Consider the following 25,371-nt stretch of genomic DNA (forward strand, 5'->3'; position numbering starts at 1 on the left):
ATTAGCTTAAGCATGAACACACACACTACTTAAGATTTCATCAAGGATTCACACTCACCTTTGTTATTGTACACATCTAAGTAATTTGGTGCTGAGAAAATGGTAATCAGAGAAGGGAAGCCTGTTGTTTGACTTTTCCTGTACATGCGGTACCTAGGGACAACAAATACGGGGTAAGCAAGACGAGCAGGGACATGAAATTATACACCTGCAAACAGGCAATTAGCTAAGTTCTATCTTTCAAAGAGGATGCAATGACATATGCTCAGTAAAATCTCCCTAAGCCTTCTGAACACAGGTATCTGTCTATGTCAGGAGAGATAAGAATGCATATCTCCCATCGCATGTGTGGTTTCCAAATGGGTATCTTTGAAACTTCGTAGACCTCTGGGATGGGTGGAATTCAGTAGAGTTCTAATTCATTTTCAGGTACTCAACACAAAAGATGCAGGCTAGGGATTGCAAGGGGATACCCCGTGATCACAGTGGTTTCCAGAGAGTAAGCTGAGACCCAGGCCAGTCATCCTGCAAACCATTCTCCACAAGGTTACCATTTGCTTAAGTGATTTCCTAAGACAGACTGATATTTTTTCCTTCAAGAATGTCTCATTAAATGTATGAATTTTACTAATTGAAACGTTCTATTTTAGAATTTTATTTATTACCAGGCTCTGCTGGTGTCTGTACAGCGAAGATTGTTGTCTCAGCAGGGTGAAATTTAATCAATCGGTGATGAACAGAGCATCCATGAGAACTTTTGGAAAGAAACCACCCTATTATTTCTCCTCCATTGGGACAAAAATAATCTGTAATATAACACTTCAATTATCTATTGAAAAGAACAGGAGGAGGGGGTTCCTTTTCCATCACTACAAAAAGGTGTCTTATGACTTCTGTCATACAAATTTTGGAATACCAACTTAGAAGCATTCTTATACAAGATAGTCTTATTGTTTCTTTGGATATTTTTTGTAATTCTTTGTTTTTCCCCACTTATTTTAATGCAGCTGACTTCTAAGAGTTGCCCGAACTGCACCTTTACACAGACCTTCACTCTAAGAGTTTAATTTTAAACAGATTTTTTTGATTTCCTTTTCTTTCTGGAAATACTCAGACATTGGCTTTTCCCAAAAGAAACACCCCATTAAAAAACCTTTTAAAATATTTCAGATACATTTTGTTTATGGAGTTATGCTTTGGTTGGGGTAGGGAGCTGGAGTTGTCATAGTGGGTGACAGTAATGCACCCACCCGCCTAATCCCCCAAAGCAACAAGAAAACTTTATGTAAAGGCAAAGTGACTACCGATCTGATAGATCAGACATGCAGCAGGCGAGCAAGGGTTTCTCAATGTAATGGATCAAGACATATTCCTACCTGCTACCTGGGCTTTATAAAATGAGAATGGCTAGGCCTACTTCCAGATTAGTAGATAAGTAGATAAATAAATAAATTAATTAACAGATAGATAAACTGCAAAAGTACATGGCATGTCCTCAACTTACCCAAACAGTTAACTAACTGCTCATTTGAAACAAAAATATTTGATGTTAATTGACATTAGGTCAAACCAACCATGCTCAAGTAAGCAAACAATCTCAGGTATGTCATGTGATTAAGAAACATCTGCTCTAATGTCTAGCCTGCCGGAAGAAAACACCCAGAATAACACAGGGCACTGCAACCCTGAAACACTCACACAGCTCCGAGGGTCTAAGTGCTGTGGACATGAACAGGACACTTCGATGGTCAGCAACATTACACTGACCTTACAATGCCAAGCATAAGTTAAAGTTTTTAAAGGGCCTCAGCTTCTGCCCTGTGAAAGGGACATGTGCCATATAGGTCACCACAGCAAGGCATAAATGCTCTGCTTCAGCACACAGGTTTTAAAAGGGAGAACTTTTACTTTTCAGAAAATGAAAAATTCAAAGGGATGAGTTTATTTCTTTAAAGGTAAGCAAAGGCTTGTCAATGGAGCCTGATGGGAAAGGAGGCCAGACCCCAATTCCTAAGATGAATCTCCCCTCTTCTTTCTCTCTCTCAGGATGAAAATATTAAAGTAAACATTTGACATTTCTTGGTTTTCTGAAATCTTAAAACTAGGTTTTAGGAATTTAGGATTACAAAATTAATTCAGAGGAATTATTTGATAGAGCACATTATTTTTTCTTCTTTTATTCAGTAAATGTCCTAAGTTCATCCCCTATAAAAGTCTACAAAGAGTAGAACTGGTATGATTTAAAACCAGTCTACAACTTTCAAATGTTCAATAATTATTACAGTTATTTAATAATAACTTTTAAATATTTGTGACTTTCATCAGCAATGTGAACGAAAATTGAAAAGTGGCTGGTGGTTTTCCTCCTTGGTATAGTGATTGCAAGAATTGAAAGAAATAATGGAAGTTGCTTTTAAGAAAACAAGTCCCCACGAAAACAAATGAAAAATGGATTTCTTCCCTCTAAAGATAGAGGAATGTTAATAAAGAGGAATTCGCCAGACATCAGCAGTCATGCACTCTGCCACATCTGAGTTTCTAGAAGCACATTTTGAAACTAGTTCCTTCTGGCAATGAGCCTGGCCAAAGGGAGTCTGCAGAGCCTAGCTGGGTGAGGAACACCTGACAAATATGGCAATCATTGACCAACACTCAGCAACACTCACCCTGCGTCCTGGGCTTCATGGGCTCGGAGTATGGACAATAAGTTATTGTGTTGCAGGAAGTCACATACAGCTGGATAACTGCCAGACACAGAAAGAAAAGAGAAGCAGTGATTAGGAAGTCTTCAGCAGTTGCTACACAATATGGGGACAGCCATATGACACTGAGATCCGGCACAATCCCACAGCACTCAGGAGACAAGTCTCTTGGGCTCTAGGGACAGGTTTGTCCCTGGCCAGATAAGGCAAACACATGTGGAAGAGGAGTTACTTCGGAGCGGCATCTTCTGAGTTCCTCATGCGTGCCTTGGTGTGAACAGCGTGCTCAACTCCCATCATCACACACCCAGAGTAATAAATAAAGTTAGATTTAAGAGAAAACTTTGATCTTAAAATGCCTTTACAATTGTATCCCAAATTACAAATTGAAACTTAAAATACTGTCTAGAAACTAAAAAAAAAACACCATTTACCACTACTACACATCGTTCTGAGACATCTTGAAATAAATTCAAAATCAATAAACTTTTGAATTTAAATTAACAATTGAAATTAAGGTCAGAAAAACTAGTATTTTATAAATAAGCTGGCAATATTCACTATAATATAAAATACACACATGTGAATATATTCATAAATTAAAAGAAAACTACTTTGGAGAAACAACTTAGTACTTAGCATATGGGACAAAAGTCCTAGAGTAGACAAATATAGTTTCTATGCTATATATTTGAATGAATTCTCCAATCAGGAAAAGGATACTTCTAAGACGTTACATGCCTAGGGATACCAGCTTTATGACAGTAGTGGTGGTCAACTTGACAGGCACTAGAAACATCTGGGAGACAAACCTTTGGGCATGCCATCTGTTCAGAAGATTTCAATATTAGGCTCATCAAGATGGGCAATCTACCCTACATGACAACACATTCCTTGGGAGAGGATCCTGGCCTGAGTAAAATGGAGAACTGGAGCTAAGCACCAGCATTTATCTCTCTCTGCTTTCTGACGGCAGAGCAGATAAGAAGTGAGCAGCTGATTGTGCCTCGGCCACACCGTGCCAGGCTGTGCCCTGCTTCCTTCCTCAAACTGCTCTGTCCTGTACTCTGTCACAGCAGGAGAAAAGGAACCGATGCACGACTGTTAAGACTGTAAGAAGGATTTAGTTCTTTGGCAACAACAGTTTTGTTACACACTGTGAAGAGTTTCTGTTCGTCTGTGCACACATGCTTGGGTGTATGCTATAGCGGAGCTCTGGATTCACTGGCTCCATGGGGGGGGGGATGCGGTGACCTATTAGACCAGGTGATAGATGGTTTCTTTTGATAGAAGGCAGGGCAGGCTGAGTGGGGTTTTATAAACTAGATAGAAACATTGCTGTGATAAATTTTTTAAAAAAAATCTATAGAGGAATAAAATAGTATAAGAGATAAAATATCTTATATGCTATACAGACATTATAAAGCAAGTCAGCAACCCTCCCTCATCAACTGTTGGTCATGAAAGAACACTGAGAACTTCATCTTGCATAAGGCCTTCAAGTGGTGGGTGTGGGTCTTTAGACAGGAGAGGGATAGAAAACTCTGTTTTGAGGGGGCTCGGAAACTGAATGTAAACAAAGAAGGCTAAAAAGAACATCTGAACAAGAGTAGAAACTTTGCACTGAGCTCTTTGTTTTCTTATTCATGTTTCTCTAACACAGGAAACACATTTTAGATTCTGAATTAAATATCTTAGACTTTTTTTTTTTTTTTTTTTTTTTTTGGTTTTTACGAGACAGGGTTTCTCTGTATTGTTTCAGAGGCTGTCAGTCCAGCCCGGCCTCGAACTCACAGAGATCCCACTGCCTCTGCCTCCCGAGTGCTGGGATTAAAGGCGTGCACCACCACCACCCTGCCATATCTTAGACCTTTTAATCAAGATTTTGCCTGCAGGTATCACTACAAGGCATAAGCCTTGCGGATACTTTCCCTGTGTGTTTTTTCCTCTTGAAAAGAGCAGTTCTTCCATTAGGAGTTAAGTGAACCTGTAAGAAGCCTTCCTATAGAGCCCACTTTCACTCCCAAGCCTACAAATTTGCTACCTCTCCAGTTTGTACCCCAGGGTCTACCTGATACTTATCACAGGGTTATGTAAAGTATGGTTACAGATCTGCCCTTAAGCAACAGAAAATTCCAGCAGAGGGAATGCACTGCTTTCTCCACTCTTTGGAGTGCTTAGCAACAGCCTGTTACCTCCTGGAGCTCATGCACAGTCACTGAAATACCCTAGACAAGGGCAGTCACCCAGGGGGGAGATGCAGAGGGTGCTGGTTTTCCTGGCTGCTCCAGCCCTGCAGAGTACGGTACGGGCAGGAAGCTTCCTCCTCCTGATGCTCTTACCAATTCCAGCCAGCCCAGGTGCTCCATGCCTCTGCTGCTGGGGCCTAGTAATGGTTACTCACCCCTGGGGTACCCCGGCGCTTCAGCCAGCCTTCTTTCCCTAGGACTTTCTGGCCTCTCCTTTGCCCCAGGGTCCTACAGAACTTAGACTTCAACTTCCTGCCAATCCTTCTGCAGAACACAGTTCTCACTTGCATCTAGAGACGTGGGAAGCAGTTGCTACTTCACACAATTACATCACATAGGAAGGCACCACATTGCCTTTAGGAGTATCATTTGCAGCAGCAAAAAGTAAGGTGTCCCGTCAGTAAAGTGGTTCAGGCATACAGAACCCCAAATGTGCTGTAGATTCCTTTCTGAAGTGATTGGACATCCAAGTCTCATTTGCAAATGTAAAATGCACTATTAAGACATTTTCAACATGGCTTGTGAAGGGCTAAATGTGCACCTGCTGGGTTACCTAGACATTCTATAATTGCTGATTCCAAGCCATCTAGGAAGCTAGAAACACTTTAAACTAATATAAGAATGAATTGAGTATGATTTAGTCAGCCAACGAGAAGTTGGTTTTCTGATTTAAGTTATAAGAACTAGTGAAACATGAGTGCATCTATGGATGAAGGAAAGCAAAGCTAGTAATGGAACTCTCCCACAGATGACGCAATAGAGACAATTCTTTAAGTACATTTTATCATTAGTAGCTATCCCCTCTTTTACCAACGCTCTTTCATTCCTTTCTTATTCTTCACATGCATTTATATGCAGGCATGCATTCTTATCATCTATATTCACTTAACCTTGATAAATGCCAATACTGCAAGACATGTTCCAGTCTGTCAGGGCCAGGTTCTCACCTGTAGAAGTACGAACACCCCCTGACTGTGTTGTGAGTGAAATGTTCCTGTGTCTTCTCATTTCCAAAGTCCTCCAGGGGGTCTGACCACAGGATGTCACACATGGGCCCGTAAGCAGGTGGTTCTTTGAATCGGTCTAACTAAGAAAAATATAAGACAGAGAACAAAATAGTTATCTTTGGACACTTAGAACTCAGAAAACACAGGAAACCAGCTCTGAGTGATGATCACCTGCCATGCCCCAGCCTCAGATGGGAAAAATGGCATCTACCCTCTTCCAATCCCCACCTCATCCCAATTCCTCTTATTTCTCAGGTTTTCCTTTCTTCTTCCTCACGGCGATGAAATAAACGAACTTAGTATCTCCCCTCATCTCTCCCTTTGCCTCTCCCCTATCCCTTCAATCGTTACACTTTCCCCTGTTTTTCTTTCACCCATTTCCTTTTAATTCTTCCCTTATTTTTTTTTCTTCCATCCAAATGAAACAGTCACCATTGTGATTTCTATCTACTCATGGCTTATTTATAAAGGAGCAGCTTGGTTTTGTTCTGCCTACAGCCTGCAGAGAGCTGTCCATTAAAATCTGAATGAGGATCCCCTGTGATTTGTTTTAATCTGAAGACATGATCTTGAAAGTACATGGCTCTTGCTTTAAGAGAAGCCACTTGCTTTGTGCCCTATTGACACTCGAAGCCACCTCTGCTTCCAGATGAAGCACACGCCAGTATGTAGCTGGTCTTGCTGCCAACAAGGGCATGCTAGTGAAATAACCCCAGGTTTCTCTAACCACTTGCACACTCGCACTTTTATGCTTTAGTGTCTTCTTTGGCGACTTCAAATGCAATTATTTTTTCCAGTTATAAACTGCTTGGTCATCATCTCCCCACAGGGCTTTAAACACTGAGCAACTACCATGGCAGTCTGGGCATGACAACCCCCAGAAGATACAGCAATAGTGCCTCACTCAAGAGGACATCAACACACAGAGAACAATCCGAGGCTTATTTAATGTGCTTTCATTTAATTTTTTTTAAAGATTTACTTAAAAAAAAATAATGGTGTTGTATGTGTATCCATGCATTGGTATGAACATGTAAGTGCAGGTGCCCGCAGAGGCCAGAAGAGGGCATCAAATCATCTGGGGTCAGAGTTACAAGTGGTTGTGAATCACCTGACATGGCTGCTAGGAACTGAATTCCAGTTCTCTGCCATGGATATCTCTTTTGCCCCTTCTTTGATTTTAAAAGAAAAACATAATAACAGAATTATTTTCCAATAGTAAAGAAAGAACATATTATTCCCTATAATCCTGAGAAAATAAGTCAGTTGCATCTTAATGACAGAGTTTACAAGGAAGGACTTGAATATGTGGCTTCCTGAGGTTGAAAATAAATACTAACTTCATGACAATAGAGATACTTACGACATAAAAATATGCTTGCTATTTGATAAGTAATTTTTTCAATGTTGTAAATTCCAATAAAAGTTTTTAGAGGAACAGTATGTCCTATGAAAATGATTATTAATTTTAAAGTTCTTGTTTATCTTTGTGTGTGTGTGTCAATGACTACATCTTTAATACAATAGCTCAATAGCTAAATCCTTTCTGTTTTTTTCCCCTCTAAAACAATAAAAGGGGTATAGACTGCATTTCACCACTTCTCCCTGTTAGCTTGACACACTTTGTAGCTTTCATTTAAGCCCATGAACTTGTTGATGTCATCAAGTACAACACACACGGATCGATGTCTGTGGTTCCCGGCATTTGCTAGTGGAGCAAGTTTGGTTGTTTGTACTGCTACAAGTCCTACTGCCCCTGCTATGATAAGCTAGAAAGTCACTAGTATACAAGGATGAGTGATTATTTTATCTCATCACTAAACAGAGTGGACAAGACTATTTACTAAATTAATATCAATCAAAGACAGCTCAAATGATTAACCTGTAACTGCTGTTGAGAATACAAATTTGTGAGGCATCAATGGAAACATTCAAACTTACGAAACTAGAAAAAAAAGTATCAATTACTCAAATGACATCATAGAGTCTTGTGTCCTCATAGGTAGCATTTGAGTTATGTACATGAGGAAATCTTAAGTGAGATTTTAATTGAGCAAGATCTGTACCTTCACTGGCATTGAGGTCACTGTATGACTTGTCTGAAGCCAGAGTTTACTTATAACACACCAGGCTCAAGTAAATATCAGACACCATGTATATTTCTAGCAAAACTCAGCCAAATTCCAATCTTAATAGTTGAAACACAGCAATTCAGAATAATTTAAACAACTTATTCTTTCTAAAATGACTGGCAAGAACAGTAAAAAGGGATCAGAATCATTTCCACATTCCCTTTTGGGCTTGGAAAAGTATAGGCATTTTCATAGGCCTCTAAAATGAAGGGAGAGGTCAGAGATAGTTGTTACACATCACTAATTCTTTCAGGGAAAATGTGGCTTTCATTTCTTATCTCAAAAGCTCAAGTGTGAAAATTACATCCAAATTACGATGCAGCATGTTCCACATGCTAACACACACAAATGTTACGTGTTAGACAACTACAAGAAAATGTTTTCTGTTGTGATGCCTTTTGTTTGATACTCTCTCAGGTCTTTTCTTACATAGCTGCAATTATCAGAATATAAACATAGAGAAATAAAACATAATTTCTGTTGCACAGCACTGTCATGTATTATTGCATTGTTTTATGAGAAGTATATAATACACTTCCCCATTCCAGCTCAGTTATTCTTCTGCTGGGAAACAGTAGTGACAGCAAACAAGTAAAAGTATGTTTCTGAAAAATGTCAGTGCTTTTCATGCAGTCAATATAATATAATACAGTCAATATAATATAACCTTTGCTTTTGCTAAATGCTGACTTAAATATTTTATACTGGCACAACAGCAACAATAGCAAAGACCATCATGATAAAGACATTATAAACATCAAGTTGTGCTATATTCCCCAAAGGCCTAGCAACTTTTCCAATATAATGTATCATGAACATATGATGGGCTATTTGGAAAAAAAAGAAAATTAAACTGCATACATACTGTAGAGGTCAAGTAAGATATTTTTAATGACATGATAAGCCAAACACCCAGGGTCTAGAGATGTAACTTTCCTTCAAGCTAAAAATCTGATGCAAATCAGGGGGACATCAGTGTGTCCAGTGATTTTAAATGAAAAGGATGCTAGTAGTGACAGAGGCAGGACAATTACTATCTTCGAGCAACTGATGAAGGACAGAGAATGAGGAGATGTGGACAATAATAGAGCTTACTTTTCTGATGTCATCTAGAGTGTTAATCTCTGGAGACAAACCGCCATGTACACACAGGAACTGTTGGTTCATCAGTGCGGCCAGGGGAAGGCAGTCGAAGGCATCCATACAGGCATCATAAACGCGTTCTGAATACTTTATTTTACCTTTAAAGTAAAGCAAAAAATTTATTCTCATGCCTTTATGACTAGAACCATTTCATTGCAATTGCTTTGTCTCTTTTTAAGGTGTTCTTGCCAGGATAATATGAATGTGACCGTTCAAAAGAGAATCAATATGCTATTTCCAAGATTCATAGATCAACTTCATATATAGTATTTTCTATTTCTGTTATTTATCCATATTGTTTACTTTTTATTATTTTTGTCTAGTAATACAAAACCTTGTACATACTTGCAAGTCTACCTATATATATATATACATATATATATATATATATCTCCTATGTCTGTATCTATCTTCTGTCTAAGTATACACATACATTTGAAGGTAAGAGAAAGAGGCCCATGAAGCTGGTTGATATTCCCATAAGATTTTGGAGAAAAGCCACAATCAAGGAAACTTCTGAAGTCTTTTCTGCCTCACAGCGTTCTGATTTCCCCATATTGACTCACAGCTAATGTTTTTAGGAAAGTTTGTATGCTTCACTGAATAGAAAAACAAATTACAGGGAGAACAAGAATTAAAGTTTCAGTAAACAATTGGGGGAAACAGACAGGAGGAAAACAGAATTTACAGAAAGCATTTCCTGCCCCAAGTACCTGTCTCTAAAGGAAAGCCTCAGCTGTCCTGGCATTTAATGTTCTAGAAGCATCTATGAGGCTGCAAAACACAGATCCTATCTGGCCCCATTTTCTTTTCTTGACTCAAGTAAAACTAAAAAGTAGAATCGCTTTCTTAAACACTAGTTGTATACTATGACATACATGAAACTTTAGCTCAGAATACGTCACTTGATAAAACTTGTAATGAAAAAATACATACTGTCTTGATCTCATGTAGGCCTAGGGTAGGCTACCATAGCCACTGTACGTTCATGAGTACAGTAGACTTGTCATGTTCAGAAGATACTGTTTTGCTGTCTACTTCCCCAACGTCTGCCGTTTACAATCTTTCTGCTCCTCTTCTAGCGTGGGAGCAGAATGTATTCATGAGCTCTGTACTGACTCAGGCTCTATGGACAGCTGATGGCTTCTACAGGAGGAGGAAGAGCTAGTTTTAAGAGTATGGCCCAGGGTGGATTGACTACATTCTACTGGATGGCCCCACATCTAGAAGTATAGAAGCAATACTAATTGGAAATGGTAAGTGGGAGAAAACACCAAGTTCTGGGTGTAGGTAAACTAGGGAGCCGTTGGGGGGGTGGGAAAGTAAATATAATCAAAATACACTGGATGCTGTTATTATAAACATAATCTAAAATTAAAGTGTGTACTCTTAAAACTGCCCATGTGTAGAAAAATGGCATGAAATAATGTCACATAACCTTCTAATCTTTATGCAGAGAATAATAATACAATATGATTTCATTTATCAGTTAAAATTTGTATATATGACATTAAATGAAAAAGGTTCAGTGTACTTACATTCTTGTTTAAATGTGAAATACTCTGTTAGATGTCTACATTCATGATTTCCACGAAGTAAAAACAGTGTTTTGGGGTAAAGAATTTTCAAGGCCCACAAATACAGCACACACTAAGGAAAAAATAAACATAAAATAAGGATCTTACATTATATTTGTACTTTTCATTAATTAACAAGAACACAGTGTATTATGGCCAACATTCTTAACCTCAAAGGATACTGAGAAGCAAACAGAAGACAATCTAAGGTACCAAACTCACAACCCTCTTGGCATTTGACTAATTTTAATTTTTTAAAAGTTACATTTATGAGAGAGAGAGAGAGAGAGAGAGAGAGAGAGAGAGAGAGAGAGAGAGAGAGAGAGAGAGAGAGAGAGAGAGAGAGAGAGAGCACATGTGTAGAGGTCAGTGAACAACATACTGGAGTTAGTTCTCTGCTGGACTTAGGTTATCAGGTACAGCAGTAGGTGCCTTTATCCAATGAACCATGTTGCTGGCCCTTATTTCATTGCCTTTGTGATCCAGAGCATAGTCCTACTTTCTTATATAAAAATATAATTAAATTGAAGGGCAGGGAATCTCAATACACACACTACTAAAAACAGGGAATGCATTGCTTGCACCTTAAAACTCTCAAATTAGTTGAATGGACATTGAAGAGTACGTGATGATGGTGATGGCTAGCTACACATAGATCAGGTTTGGAATAAGTCTTCATTGACACAAACCTTAGAGAGATAAGGTGTAAGGGGCACAATCAAATATTAATACCAATTAAACCCTCAAGTGGCATTCCTTCAGCAACCACACAGAGCAGAAAACGAGTCTTTGGAAAACAAGCATGCTGTCTCCTCTTCAAGAAGCTTGTGTTTCCCAAACTGTAGCCAAGGCAGGGACCCCATAGAAATATGGACAGACCAGACTCTGATTACTAAAACACACATCATACTTACACTTCATTCAGCAGTCTAGGTATATGGGGTATTCCTAAAGATAAAACATATAGGAAGCATACCTACTGGCTACCTATGAAGGATATTCACCTGTAAGCTTTGGTGCTAATCTATCAAAACATGGAAATAGTTGTACTTGAACAACCACCCAGGGCTTTTGAGAAAATACTAAGGAGACAAGTGTAGATTACTATAATGTTCCAACAACATGTCATCTCCAAATATGAGATAGTGATTGAAGTAAACAAAACACTAATTCGGCATTCATTTACATATGTGTGTGTATGCATACGTACACAGCTTTGATTATTTTTCTAACTAAAGTTCATGTGAGTAAGATATTGGAATATCTGAAGAGCTGATCAACTGTCCTCCATAAGTGGCCCTTGAAGCAGCATGTCTCTCTATGCATGCAAATCCTTCTGCCAGCTTAGTAATGCGTGAGGTGGCCTAATGAGTCCTTGCTACCATTCCTACTTTAGAACTAAACGTACGTGTTTAAATAAAAGCTGCTTGTATTATTCAAATTTGACCAATATTTCAGAAGGCTTTTATTATGTGCCATGAATGTCAAGGAGATGATTGCTACCAATTCACAATTGTGAGGATTGCCCCTTGATGCAGGTGATGTGTGTGTATACACACGTACCTGCAAGCTGGCAGGAAAGTTCAAATGCCTAATTTGGCATTGGAATGGCTGTATAAAGACCCTTTGAATATATACTAACAGGTGCTTAGAAACAGTGTTCACTAAAAAGCACTATAGCTTTACTTGGACTCATCAGTTTGCTGGAAGCAGAACACAAGCCTGGCTTCCTGTCTGCATCTTGCATTGTTGGCTTTGTCTTGACTCTAGGCCAGTCAGAATCCTGCTTAACTGCACATTGATTGGCATGTTAATCACCCCTGTCTGTATACAGCTAGTACTACCTACCCTATCCCAATTGCCTTGATGGAGAAAGGTAAAATTGTGATAGTGACTGAGGCATCTTACTGTCAGGTTTTATCAAGTCTTTGGGTTCAGACATTGTCCTAAACCTGCAGTTACACTGGCTTCTAGGAACACCAGGGTTTGCAACACATTCCCTTTGATGAGCTCACCCTCAAGCAGAGGCAATCACCACAGGGAAGCTGGATTGTTCTCTCAAGCAACAGAGCAAGGAGACTTGTAGAACAAGCAACAAGAACACTTGCAGAGCCAGATTTGATATGGTCAGACCTCATGCATACCAGGAACTGCTTGCCACTTCATACCACCTGCCCCTAAGCCAATACCCTCTCTACTTAAACTTGAAACTCCTGTCAATACCCTGAAGACTGACACGGGGTCACTGAATCCCTCTTCTCTTCCTCTCCTCAGTGAGCTGTGTCAACTAAAATTCTGATTTATGATTTCAACCCTGCTCTCAGTAATTGGACAATCAGGGCAGGTGTCTGTTGGGACTCCTGGGCTCTTGCCTTAGAGTCTAGAACACATGCACTACTGAAATTCCTATCTGGGTATGTTTTATTTACAGTTCAGTGAGAATGCATAAGATCTAGCTAGTACAGACATTTTTTTAAGTTTTTGACTATAACTCACACAACAAATACTAGACACACATGTCACATACAATTTCAAGAAAATTTACATGAAACTGCTCATGGATCTAGAATCTATACATGGTACCTCCTCATCAATAACTTTCTGAAAACTTTAGCAAGCATTCTGACCTCTTTAGATTAATTTTTCCTGTAATAATTTACTTTAAAATAAAACAATTATCTAAAATCTAAACTGCATTTTGTAAGCCCACTCGACTACCTAGCAGTCTAGAGGAATAATATCTGAAGACCCACATTTTCTTTTTGACAGAAGTTAAAGACCTTATTCTGGTACTGGCATACAGCCTTTAACTTTATCCCTCCAGTCTTAATTACTATAATTATTCCTTACCTGAAACCTTAAACATATTCAGAAATGTTCTATGCTAAATATTCCTAGCATTTATATGTACACATTTAAAATAATGCAATATACAATTCCTTTATGGGTGTAAATTACTGAGCATGTGATAGACATTTGAGGTATATTAACCCCACCTTGCAGAAAAGAAGGTGGGGAAAAACGAGGGAAAGGAGAGGGTGGCAATAAATAAAAAAATGAGGAAGAGAAAACACGGAGAGAGAAGGGGAAGGAAAAAGAAAAAAAAGGAAGAAAAATAACTCGATTTTCCAAATTCTTGGCTCAAAGTATTCTAAAGTGCGAGTCATTTTTTTCCACGTATTATTTCCTTTTCTCCTGTGGTAAGCATAAAATATCTTCCAAACACTAAATAAAACCGCAAACACAGCCAGCATGGAAGAAATGGCATGGTAAATGAAAGGGCAAGGATGCATTGGAGAGAGGAGGCCTGCCAGCTTCACCCTCAGCATCTGCTGGGAGACGGCTGCCAAGCACAGCAAGGTCTTACTGGCACTGTTTTGTCATATAAAGTTGCACTGTTCTGAAAAGTTGAAGATCTTTAACAAAGACTTATGACTTCAGATTTGTTTTAAAGTGCAGACTCATATAAATGATCACAACCAAACGAAGCAGGAGAAGCTGATGTCACTCAGGTGTTAATGTCTATGTTACCTGGTGATTGGCGTGAGTCAGCATTTCACTGTGAGTTTGTTAAGGCAGAAAGAGCACAAGTTACCTGGACCTTTCTGCATGGTAAGACGAAAATGAGCTGTACCAATCACTTTAAAGCATGTTACCAATGCTACTGGTACAACTTTAAGTCATTCAGTGAAAGACTGCACCGATTTCTGTGGTACGCATAGCGCTTTGCTAATTTATGACTCGTTCCTAATAACACAGCACTAAAAACATGACTCTCTTAGCTCACTGATAATAAATGTGCAATAATTCACTTAGCAATTTAAGCATTTAGATGGACAGCCTTCTTTCAAAATTGTATAGAATTCTTAGGCACTGCCAAAACAGAATGAGGGAAGAAAGTCAAAAGGGCAATACTGTTTCAGCTACATACCAATCAGCTCTCTGAACCAGTATCTAACCTACCCATGTCTCAAAATTCTCAAATGAAAACTAATGAGTCTCTGTCCTGGATGGCTACGTGCAGGATGTCACATGACCTTGGAGAAGCTCCACACTCCTGCAATATGGAACATGCCATCTCAAAGACATCATTTCTCTGATCTGACAAGCACACCACGAAGTGGCAGTCAAATCTCAATGCACTGTCAGGACCGCTAGCTACCAAGACCAGCGGCCCTGTCTTGCCACCTCTGTCACGTACGTACGTGTTCTACTGCTTGCTTGTTATTTTCAGGCAGCCACATGGAATGTTGCCTGGCTTGCTGTGGTTCATTCTGCTCCACGAGTTCACAGCTAATAAACACAACAACATTTCACACTTCAATGTGCTGGAGGCCTGGGCTGAGGTCTGGATGCAAGCAGGACAGGCGAGGCCAGCTCACTGCGAACCCAAGGTGCTACAGTGCAGAATGCCCGCAAAGAGCCCAGTGAAGTGAACACAAGGAAACAGCTAGCATGACTCTGTTTGCAGATTCTGGACTCTGCCTAGGGTCTGTAGAGAAACACACCAGCTGTGGGCCTAAATATACACATACTCTTGATCAAAGAGTTTAGGTAGGGTAATGCAATCATTAGAAGGAGGAAGGATTGTTGTAAGACAAATTACAGTTAAGAACAAAATTGCTTCTTTCATCACTCCTTAAAAGATGGCTTGTTTGGGGGCTCATTTTGTGGGGAATCATTTCTAATCATGGCAAAAAAGAGAAAGTTGGGTTACTGGAGGGTGAGGAGGGGAAGTGCATAAATGAGCAGTCTGTGGTGTCCATAGCACATTACCCAGAGCCTACAAGTGGAGTCAGTAGAGTTCCTTAGAAATAGGATCAGGTCTTCAAAGCTGATTTGTTAGTGAAGCAAATACAGGCAGGCATCCCTCCTCATTGAGAAGACAAGCTTAGAAGAACACTCATAGTATAACCCCAAATCATAGACATAAATCCAAAACGTCGTGAAACCTGGCTAGATAAAACCCACCACAAAACTAAGCTCTTATTCCAGGAGCTGAAGAGTCCACAATCTCATACACACAGAGAATATTTTATATCTGATAACTTAAACCTCACAAGACAGGAGCATGTGTATTCATGCGTGCACACACGTGAATGCATGGGACTGTGTGCGAGCTTCTGTATTATAGTGAGTATATTTCTTCAGGTACACTCAATGAAGACTCTGTGACCAGTACTTGGATAGTGGAAAGAAATCCTGAGCCCTCTCTCGGCCCTTGTGTCAACACCCTATGAAAGGAAGGTGCTTACAGATTCCTTCCAAAACTGAGAGGAATGAATGAGACCCCTTACTAGCTGACAATTCTTTCGGCAGGCCAACAATGTCAGCCTCCTTATTCCACAACAGATGTCTTGAAATAATCTTAGTAAGATTAATTCATATACATCAGTGGTTCTCAACCTTCCTAATGCTGTGACCTCTGACCATAGAATTATTTTCATTGTTTCATCATAACTGAAACTTTGCTATTATTATGAATTATAATATGAATATGTGATATGGAGTTGGTCTTGGGAAAGGATCATTTGACATCCCCGCCCACAAAGGGTTGTGACCCAGAGGTTGGGAACCACTGATATACATGCTTGATCATGTCACAGCCACTGCACAGCTATGCACATGTCACAATTAGATAAGAATGCATCATACTACACATGGACATTTTGTCATGTGTGTGTGTGTGTGTGTGTGTGTGTGTGTGTGTGTGTGTGTGTGTAGAAAGCTCATGGGTCTGTAGTTTCATTTTAACTGAGAGCCAGTTTTGAAGATGGAGTTTTTGACAAATGCATCTCAGAATGCTTTAATGTACTGTGAGAGCTACATTCAACATGACATATAATTTAGTTGGATACCCTGATCTTCACATGAATTTTGACTTGTAAAATGAACAGAATAGACAAAATATTGCAACTCTTTTACTTCAAATAGGAATGACTATAGATCTTCTTAAAGAAAGACATCTCCCTAGGACCAAACCAGTGATCTCTACTTTTCAAGTCTTTTAAAAGTGGAGCTATAAAACCTCTAATTTAGAGATATTTAGAATATTTCAAATGGCTGATGCTGTACTTTCTGAAGGAAAAACAAATAGAACTGGGGGTGTGTCTCTGTGTTATAATGGTTGTCTAGTGTACATAAGGCATAAAGTCCTGCTTCAATCCCCAGCACACACACACACACACACACACACACACACACACACACACACACACACACAAATCAGAGTGACAAGAAAAACTTAAAAACTAAACCAGGACAGTCATGTATTCAGGGTTTGGATCTCTTTAGATTTTTTATAATCTTATTTCCTTCTCTAGAATTAGGTTTCTAGGGAGCAAGGAGATACTTGACATTTCTGCATAGTCAGAACCACAACGCATGTGTATCTGTTTATCTGTGAAGAAATACTAAAACATGTTTCTGTCAATTTACAAGTGGTTTATATACATATGAATGTACATACACACATATGTATACACACATACATAACAATATATATACATATATAGATAGATAGAGAGAAAGAGAGAGAGAGAGAGAGAGAGAGAGAGAGAGAGAGAGAGAGAGAGAGAGAGAGAGAGAGAGAGAGAGACACAGAGAGAAACAGAGAGCTTCAATTGTAGGTAACTAAATAGTCCAAATATTCAATTGGTATGTTTGAGTTGACACATTGGTTAATACTAGATATCTTTTTAATAAATCTAATTTTAAAGTATTTTAAAACACTTTTTCATATGATGATTGTGAGTAAATGGTGTGAGACATCAGTAATGTTGACTTAATGCATAAAATAAGTGCTCATTTTACATTCTTTTTTTTCCCCTAGGAGTACATATTGACTAGTATCTTCAAAACTTTCTCTTATGGAAATCACACTTTTCCAGTATAACTGTTGGGCCCTTCCTGAGACAGAAAGAACAAACATGAGAACAACATATTTTTATTTGGAATGTAATGTCTACCGGCTTAAAGCAGATGAAGATGGAATGCTGGGGAAAAGGCTCTACTCAATGGTTATCTCTTTTGCTTTGACTAATGACTTTGAGAAATTACCTAGTTAGAGGACAGGTGCCATGATCTATCAGTTGCCAGTGTTCTTACACAAACACAAGAGCACTCTGTACCCAATTATGAAAGTGACTTATCGTCTCACAATTATGCGCCATAGATATACCAACTCAAGTCCACTTATGCTATCAACTTTAATTAGTTCTTTCAACATGAGATAAAATCATTCACTGCTTTCATCAATTTTCAAAAACAAAACACACAAAGACAAAAATCTTACCATTTCTTTGACATTCCTTTGCATAATAAATACGGGGGCATTTATCTCATTAAGTGTACTAGGGTTGATTATAACACATTCTGTATTTTTGCATGGTGTTTATTTCTCGACCATACTGCAGCATCAGTGATCCCTAACAGCCTGAGAGAAAACCATGTGTACTTACTTCGATACTGAAGTACCCTCTGTCAACATAGTCCCCTAAGAAGAGGTAGCGAGTGTTGGCAGGAGATCCTCCCACTTCAAAGAGCTTCATCAAGTCAAAGAACTGTCCATGGATGTCCCCACAAACTGAAAGATAAAATTTATTGCAATATTAGCTTATGTGCACGGATCATATAATAAAATTTGCAGAGCAGGAGAAATGAGACAGAAAAGTCAAGTCCCTTGCTGGAAATGCCAAAATTCCCTAGGGGCCATCATGCTTTAGCATTCAGGTTTCCTATTTCACAAATTAACTGGGAAAATGGTGCTCATAAGAACAGCAGTGGCTGGTGTTGTCATGCATTTATCAATGCTGCATGAGATCCTATTCAGAAATTGAATATTCCCAAGTTCCTTCTAACACTGTCATGGGACAGGAATTCATTGTACACATAAGAAATGCAGGAAAGACAAGGTCAGGGATCTGGCATAATCTATGTATACCAGAGGTGTGAATTCAAACCCACTATGCATAACTGTTTTGTAAAGAAAGAGAATGCTGATGTGTATAGGAAATACTATGCTTTCCTAGGTCTAATAAGCATTTGACAAATTTAAATTCTAAAAGAATGTTTTTGTAAGACGTATTATCAATTGTCAAAACATTTTTGTAAAGTATATCTGAAGAACTGTAATTGAATAAAATCACTAGGAACTGGTATTTTAAATTTTTCACTTTTGTAAGCTAAAAATTCAGGAAGAATTTGATTGTCTTTTCTCTCAGTATTTATTACTTCTATAACTGATGAGATCCCCAAAAATTAACACTATAGTCTCTGCTATATGGAGGATACAGTGTGCATAGGTTATGTAGTTTGACAAGGCCACTGCCAAAAAATGAACAATTGGAGCTTAAATTCATGTTTGATTAAAATTTTTCTTTTTGACCATCATAAGCTTTTGTTTAATGCATAAATTATTAACCACTTTGAAACATATTATGCTTAAGCGATGGACACCTTGCAGATGTTTTTCCATTGAATGGCAGTATCTTAACACACTGGATGCTGCGGATGAGGGAAGTTACTGAGAGACACGCTGACGTTCACTATTCATCTGGCATAGCCTGGCAGCACACTACGTAATCCACTGATGAAACAACTGGGCACCAGGGAATGAAGTTTAAATGATTTGTCAAATACAGTTTCACACCACAGAATAGATAATGGCTATGTAACAGGTACCGTTTTGGATGTCTGGGCTTCAAAATCTTAGTGTACTAAAATGATGTAAAGGATGGGGAACCTAGAGCGTGTGGACACACCTTTCCCAGGTCCAGTCGGAGCTTCTCCCCTCCTTTGAGCAAGAGTCACTGTAAAGTGATCAGAAACATATTCTTCACTTCTCGAAGTAACATCTCATCTATTTATGAGTAAGGGCACTTTGATTCTTATGGCTGAGTGTTTCTCAATTGGGTCTTTATTCTGAAGGACTTAGGAATGTGGGCTGAGACTGAGCACAGCATGTTCTTCTTGGGATAACATGAGTATCTCAACCAAGAGCAAAGAAAGAAAGAAAGAGCAGTGAGTATTTTGGCTCACATGTTGCCAGGCAAAGGAAGCTGGCTCTGGGGGACATAGACTTCCACATATGCATGGGAAGCTACATAAACAGCTCTGGAAACCTAAAGGTTTGCAAACTCTTCCTGCCTGGGCAACTTAGTGACATTCTGCCTGGTAACAAAACAAAACAGGAAAAGGACAGCAGAGGGCTATAGTTAAAAAAAAAATCAAAATAAGGCATTCATCTTAAAAACTTAATTGGTTTATATTCTATTACAATTTTACAATTTTTAAAAGGCAAGGCTGAAACTTATTAGCTAACAAAGAATAAGCATTCCAATGACTTGCATTACAGTGTATCTGGAATGGTTACTTACACAAATACCAACTCCCCAGGAGTTGTAGAGATTTTTATACCTGTTATATATGTTTCAACCCAAAATTCATAAAGGAAAAAAAAGTGTTTGCCTAGAAAACATGTGCTCACATGTTCTTTACTACACCTGCAAAGGGGAGGAAGGAACTCTAACATAAGCCAATGTTTGTGATCCTAATAACTATGGTCTGCCTGGCCACTGCCTCTCTTTGTATGGTCCCTATTAGGGCATGAGAGTTGGTTACTGGAAAAGACTCAGTGAAAACATGACGTTGTGTGACCGGGTAAGATGGGTTCCAAACATTATTCTATGGTAGCGGCAAATTTAATGATCACATTATAGGCTGTTATTAAACGATCCCCAAGTCCAAACGGTCCCACGAGAACCACAAAAGGAAATGAGGAGCCACAAGTGCTGGCGTGAACCCCTGACTATGCAGTGCCCGCCGCTGCTGTGCTCCTCACTGTCTGACTGACCTTGGGCAGGTTACTTAAGTTCTCTGAGCCACAGCATGCTTACATACAAGATGTTACACCAAGCGCCATTTCCACATGACTGCATCTGGAATGCCAATATACAGGGATGAAGGGATTCCCTGGCCAGGGCTGGGAGGCAGGCCTTATGGATACATCGCAAAGCAAATGCCTTCTCTTCACTCACACCCTTCCTATCATCTCTCGGGATTGTATCTTTCCATTTCAATTCACGACCATGTCTGAAAATTCCAGTGCTATTGGTTTTACTTCGCTATGTCAGAGACAGAGATGCCAGGATATTCACAAGGACTGGGGAACACAGGTTCAAAATGAAGAGCTTGTTAGAAACTGACACAACTGGAGGATAGTGGGGAACTAGCATGACAAACCACAATGAACAGGCTTGCGGAGATGGCTGGGTGAGTAGAGCTTGCTGTATAAGCACGAGATCCCGAGTTTGGATCCCTAGACACCACGTAACAAAAGCTGGTCGTGGCAGCTGGCGTCTCTAATCCCAGTGCTTCTACTTGAGATAGGAGAATGCAATGGCATAGATGCAATGACAAAATAAGAGACAGTATCTCAAGGTGGAAGGTGAGGACAGACAACTGAGGTTGCCATTTGATCTGCACATGCATATTGTGGCTTTGTGCATGCTTGCACTGACACAGAATGATAGATACACACACGCATACACAAAGGTACATGACTAAACAATGGAAAGTATAACAGGTGATGAAAAATTCTAGATAACTAAAAAGTTATAGAGACTTCTTTTTTGGAATCTACAAGCACTATCATCATGATGTAAATTTATATGATAGAAAATTAATCTTTTATTCTGTTCTATAATCTTGACTCAAAAGGCCACTTCAAGTATTAGATCATGGGTTTGATGACATAAAAAAGGAGAAAGTAATAATTAAAACCAAGTATTTAAATCTAGTACCCAGACATACACTCAGATTTTTCACACTGTCACCAATTTTACCTCATGACACCACACCATGCTGTTATAGATACAACCACTTATAGTGACTGTCAGGAAATGAAGACAACTTACATACATAATTACATCTAAAACGTTGAAGCCCAACGAAAGAAAACAGAAACTTAAATAAAGCATGGCTGAGAAACAGAAATCTTTAATAAGGACATTCAAGGATTTTAAGACCACTTAAGTTATTTTTAAGCCATTTTTTTTCATTCCTCAGATTTCACAGACTGCCTCCTTTGCATGTCATACGCTTAGTCTTTCCAGACTTTCTTACATGAAGCAGCTTCTCTCCATTCCCACTCTTCAACCTTTCACTGCAAGCTATTTTCTTCACAGTGTTTATCATTTTCAGCAATTAACCTACCTGACTGGTGTGTTTCTTGTTTCTTTCCAGCCTCTCCCCAGTGGACTAAAACCTCTGCCATGAAAGGTAGCAGGCAACCTTGTTGAGTGTATGGCGAAGACCTACAGTAGTGTCTATACCAGAAAGTCACACAGCAACTCACTACCCTGGGATTCTGCCACTGAACCTAGGCCAAGCTTCATTTGTAAATCTATTAGGAAATCAGAGAAAAATTTTGAGGTGCCCTTGGGATTGATAGACACGATGATAATTCTGTGGACTGTGTCTCGGTTGGAAATGAGAATCCTTCAACTACTAGTTGTTTTCAGCCTTTAAATCAACCACTAGATTCTAAACAGACTCTATCAAGACTGGAGTTAAATACAGGATCTGCAAGCTTCTTAGAGTGGCTACCTGTAGTTATATTTTGTTTGTGATCTAACAAGTAAAGCTTGCCTGAATACCAGAGTGTAGAGCTAGCTACACTAGTTAGCCATAGAGGCCTGGCAGTGGTAGCTCACACCTTTAATCCCAGCACTCAGGAGACAGAGGCATATGGATCTCTGTGAGTTTAAGGCCACCCTGAGTTACATCAGACTGACCAGTCTAAAAGAGAAACAGAGTCAGGCAGTGGTGGTCACACCTTTAATCCCAGTACTCGGGAGTCACATGCCTTTAATACCAGCATTAGGGAGGTGGAGACAGGAGTTATGTGGCTGTAAGGCAGGATGTGACAGTAGCTCATTGCACTCAGTCTGAGGATTCTTAGGGGGCAGGATCACCCCTTTGGTCTGAGGATGCTTTAGAGATAAGAGGTCTCTGTAGTAGCTGGCTCCTTTACTACTCTGACCTCTCAGCATTCACCCCTATATCTGACTCTGGGTTTTTATTATTAAGAACTATTAGAACTAGTGCTACAGCTACCTCACCTGGCACTCCATCGGACTCTCTGAAGATGCGCCCTAATTAACAAGCTCTTGGATGATTCTTATCTAACCCACATAGATTTATACCTCTGAACATCAGTTCTAGCTGTCATTCTACATGCTGGTGTGATTTGCCTCATAGCAGTTACACATTTACGTGCAAGTAAACAGAGGAAAGAAACTCTTCTGGGTTCCTTGCAGTTTGGTACAGGATTCACACCTTATTATTATCTGAAAGAACCACAATGAATTGAGTCAGAAGAAGGGCTCAAACTACACATGGAATGACAAAATAGCCTCCTGAATAGGCGGGAGCTGTGATACGAGCAACCTAGCAGCTAACCTGCCTCTTCAGTGGGCATTTGATACATTGTGCTTCCCCACGCATACTAGGACAGACACAATGTTTGCTAAGTGCAAAGTGTAGCCAGTGAACTCCCATTGTGGGACAAGATGGCCCTGGCTTTCATCTTCTTTGAAGCTATATAATGGTCATATTCTTGCTAAAGTTGGATATTAAAACACTGTTTGTTCCTAGACACCAGACTGCTAGGATGAATCTTGTAACATTTAGGCAATATACACAAAGCCCAAGGAATAGCTACTCCCATCAAATGCCCTAAGAAAATTCAGCGTTTTGTCATCACCCATATCTCCTTAGGAGGCTAGGTCCTGTCACATTCCAGGGCTCTTGGCTTTCACAGCACTGTTGATCAAACAGGCTCTGAAAATCCAGTCACACTATCGGGGCAAGCTTATTTCACAAGCACACTTCTATTTGTTCTATCCTCTTGGACTGCTCTTATTTGTTTCACATTCCCAAGGCCTATTGTGTGGGGGGTGGGGTGGGGTGGGGTGGGGAGGAGTACTCAACTGGAGGCCAGCACTGATAAAACGAGGAGGTAAGAGAGGCTGGCTCACAGGTACAAAGTCACTTAACAGAAGAGCAATAAATTATGCATTCTCCTGCACAGTGGGAAAAAGTGTTAACAATAATGTACAGTACCCTTCAGAGCAGCCAGAAGAGAGGATTCTGACCACAGTCTTTAACATGAATGCTAATTTCCTGGCTTAACCATTACATAATGTACAAATGATCCTAAATTTCACACTGGACCTCCTAGAGATGAAGAAAAAATCATCATGCATACAGAAACATAATGTAAATGATGAAAATAGCTCTTGGTACTTTTAGATAATAGCTATATATTAGGCTGAATACCCCCCAATTATATCTTCAACAGACAGTAAGCTAACTGTCAGACCTTTGGAGAGTCATGGCACTTAATAAAATTGGATGTCAGAAATTTAAAGAATCATGGGGATGCTAGTAAGATTTAACACGAAAATATAATGAAATAAAATATAATATTTTAGGGTGAGCCACTGCTTATTACATCCATTAGTTATCTGATACATTACAAGGTGATGGTTATTTTCTGAGAGACTAGTCCTCCATCTGTTTTTAGATGTGAGCAGTAGGGACCAGGAAGTACTGGAAACAGTTGAGAAAGAGGGGAAGCCATCACTGCTGCTGTGGTGCTGTTCCTGGCTTGAGTGACAGGGTACAGAGCACTGCTACTCACAACATCCAGGGTGAAGGCTGATGGTGCATCAGAGACCAACGGCACCGCTTATACACTATTTCTATCACACGCATCCTGTCAAGATTAACAGCTACTAAAAACAGATCCAAGTAAACGCTGCTCTTTCATAATTGCCTTTTGATACTGATCCCCTCCACCCATGATTCCTGGCACACTTTATTAAAATTATATTGGAACAATTTCACACATGATTGGGACCAATGACTTTGACCCAAGATTGCAGTGGGGAGAGTGGGGTAGGGAATACTATGAAATGCTTTCTTTTACGTTTTTTTATGAAAGGCAATAGTTTTCCCCGCATATAACATCCTTGCTAGAAAACTGGTTAGCGCTGATATCATAGGTATAAAAGATTTGGGTATATGTTAAAATAAATATAAATATAAATATACACGTGCATGAATGTATGTGTGTACAATGCTACTGACCACAAAGCAGGCATGCAGGCATTGGGGGGCAGTAAAACTGTCAGGGGCCATGAAGTACAGGTTCAGGAGTATACTCACTACCAAAAGTGGCAAAGGAGTCCTGAAGAGAGGAGGGTTTGGTAATTAGTTGAGTAAACTTTGATATAAAAACAGGGTGATGGGTTGATCACAAGGCAAGTCTATGAGCCCCTAAATAGGACTTATCTATGTGGAGAAGTTAATGAGAGATGTACTGGGTCTGACAAGACCCCAAGAACAAACTCTCAGGCAAAGCCAGAGACTTGGACACTACCAGGGCACAGATGAAGTTCACCTTGTATCTTCTGGCCAAAGACACTGGTGTTCAGAACAAGAACCACACTTATATCACATGTGTACTAGGTCTGCAAATCTACATTAATTTAGCA

At 39.5% G+C, this 25,371-nt stretch overlaps 1 protein-coding gene across 2 annotated transcripts in view; it reads right to left on the reverse strand.

Annotated features, from left to right (window-relative positions):
- The window catches only part of Ppp3ca (protein phosphatase 3 catalytic subunit alpha), a 270,184-nt gene that overhangs the window by 48,555 nt on the left and 196,258 nt on the right, over positions 1-25,371 (reverse strand). For both annotated transcript variants that reach the window (XM_005081969.4, XM_005081968.4), the window contains exons 3-8: positions 18,271-18,395; positions 10,772-10,883; positions 9,186-9,331; positions 5,899-6,038; positions 2,667-2,744; positions 59-153 (exon numbers count right to left, since the gene is read on the reverse strand). In XM_005081969.4, coding sequence (XP_005082026.1) covers positions 59-153; positions 2,667-2,744; positions 5,899-6,038; positions 9,186-9,331; positions 10,772-10,883; positions 18,271-18,395 — 696 coding nt within the window. The remainder of the gene's footprint in view (positions 1-58; positions 154-2,666; positions 2,745-5,898; positions 6,039-9,185; positions 9,332-10,771; positions 10,884-18,270; positions 18,396-25,371) is intronic.

This window comes from Mesocricetus auratus, unplaced genomic scaffold, assembly GCF_017639785.1.
Source record: "Mesocricetus auratus isolate SY011 unplaced genomic scaffold, BCM_Maur_2.0 Super-Scaffold_100009, whole genome shotgun sequence".
Classification (NCBI taxonomy): Eukaryota; Metazoa; Chordata; class Mammalia; order Rodentia; family Cricetidae; genus Mesocricetus; species Mesocricetus auratus.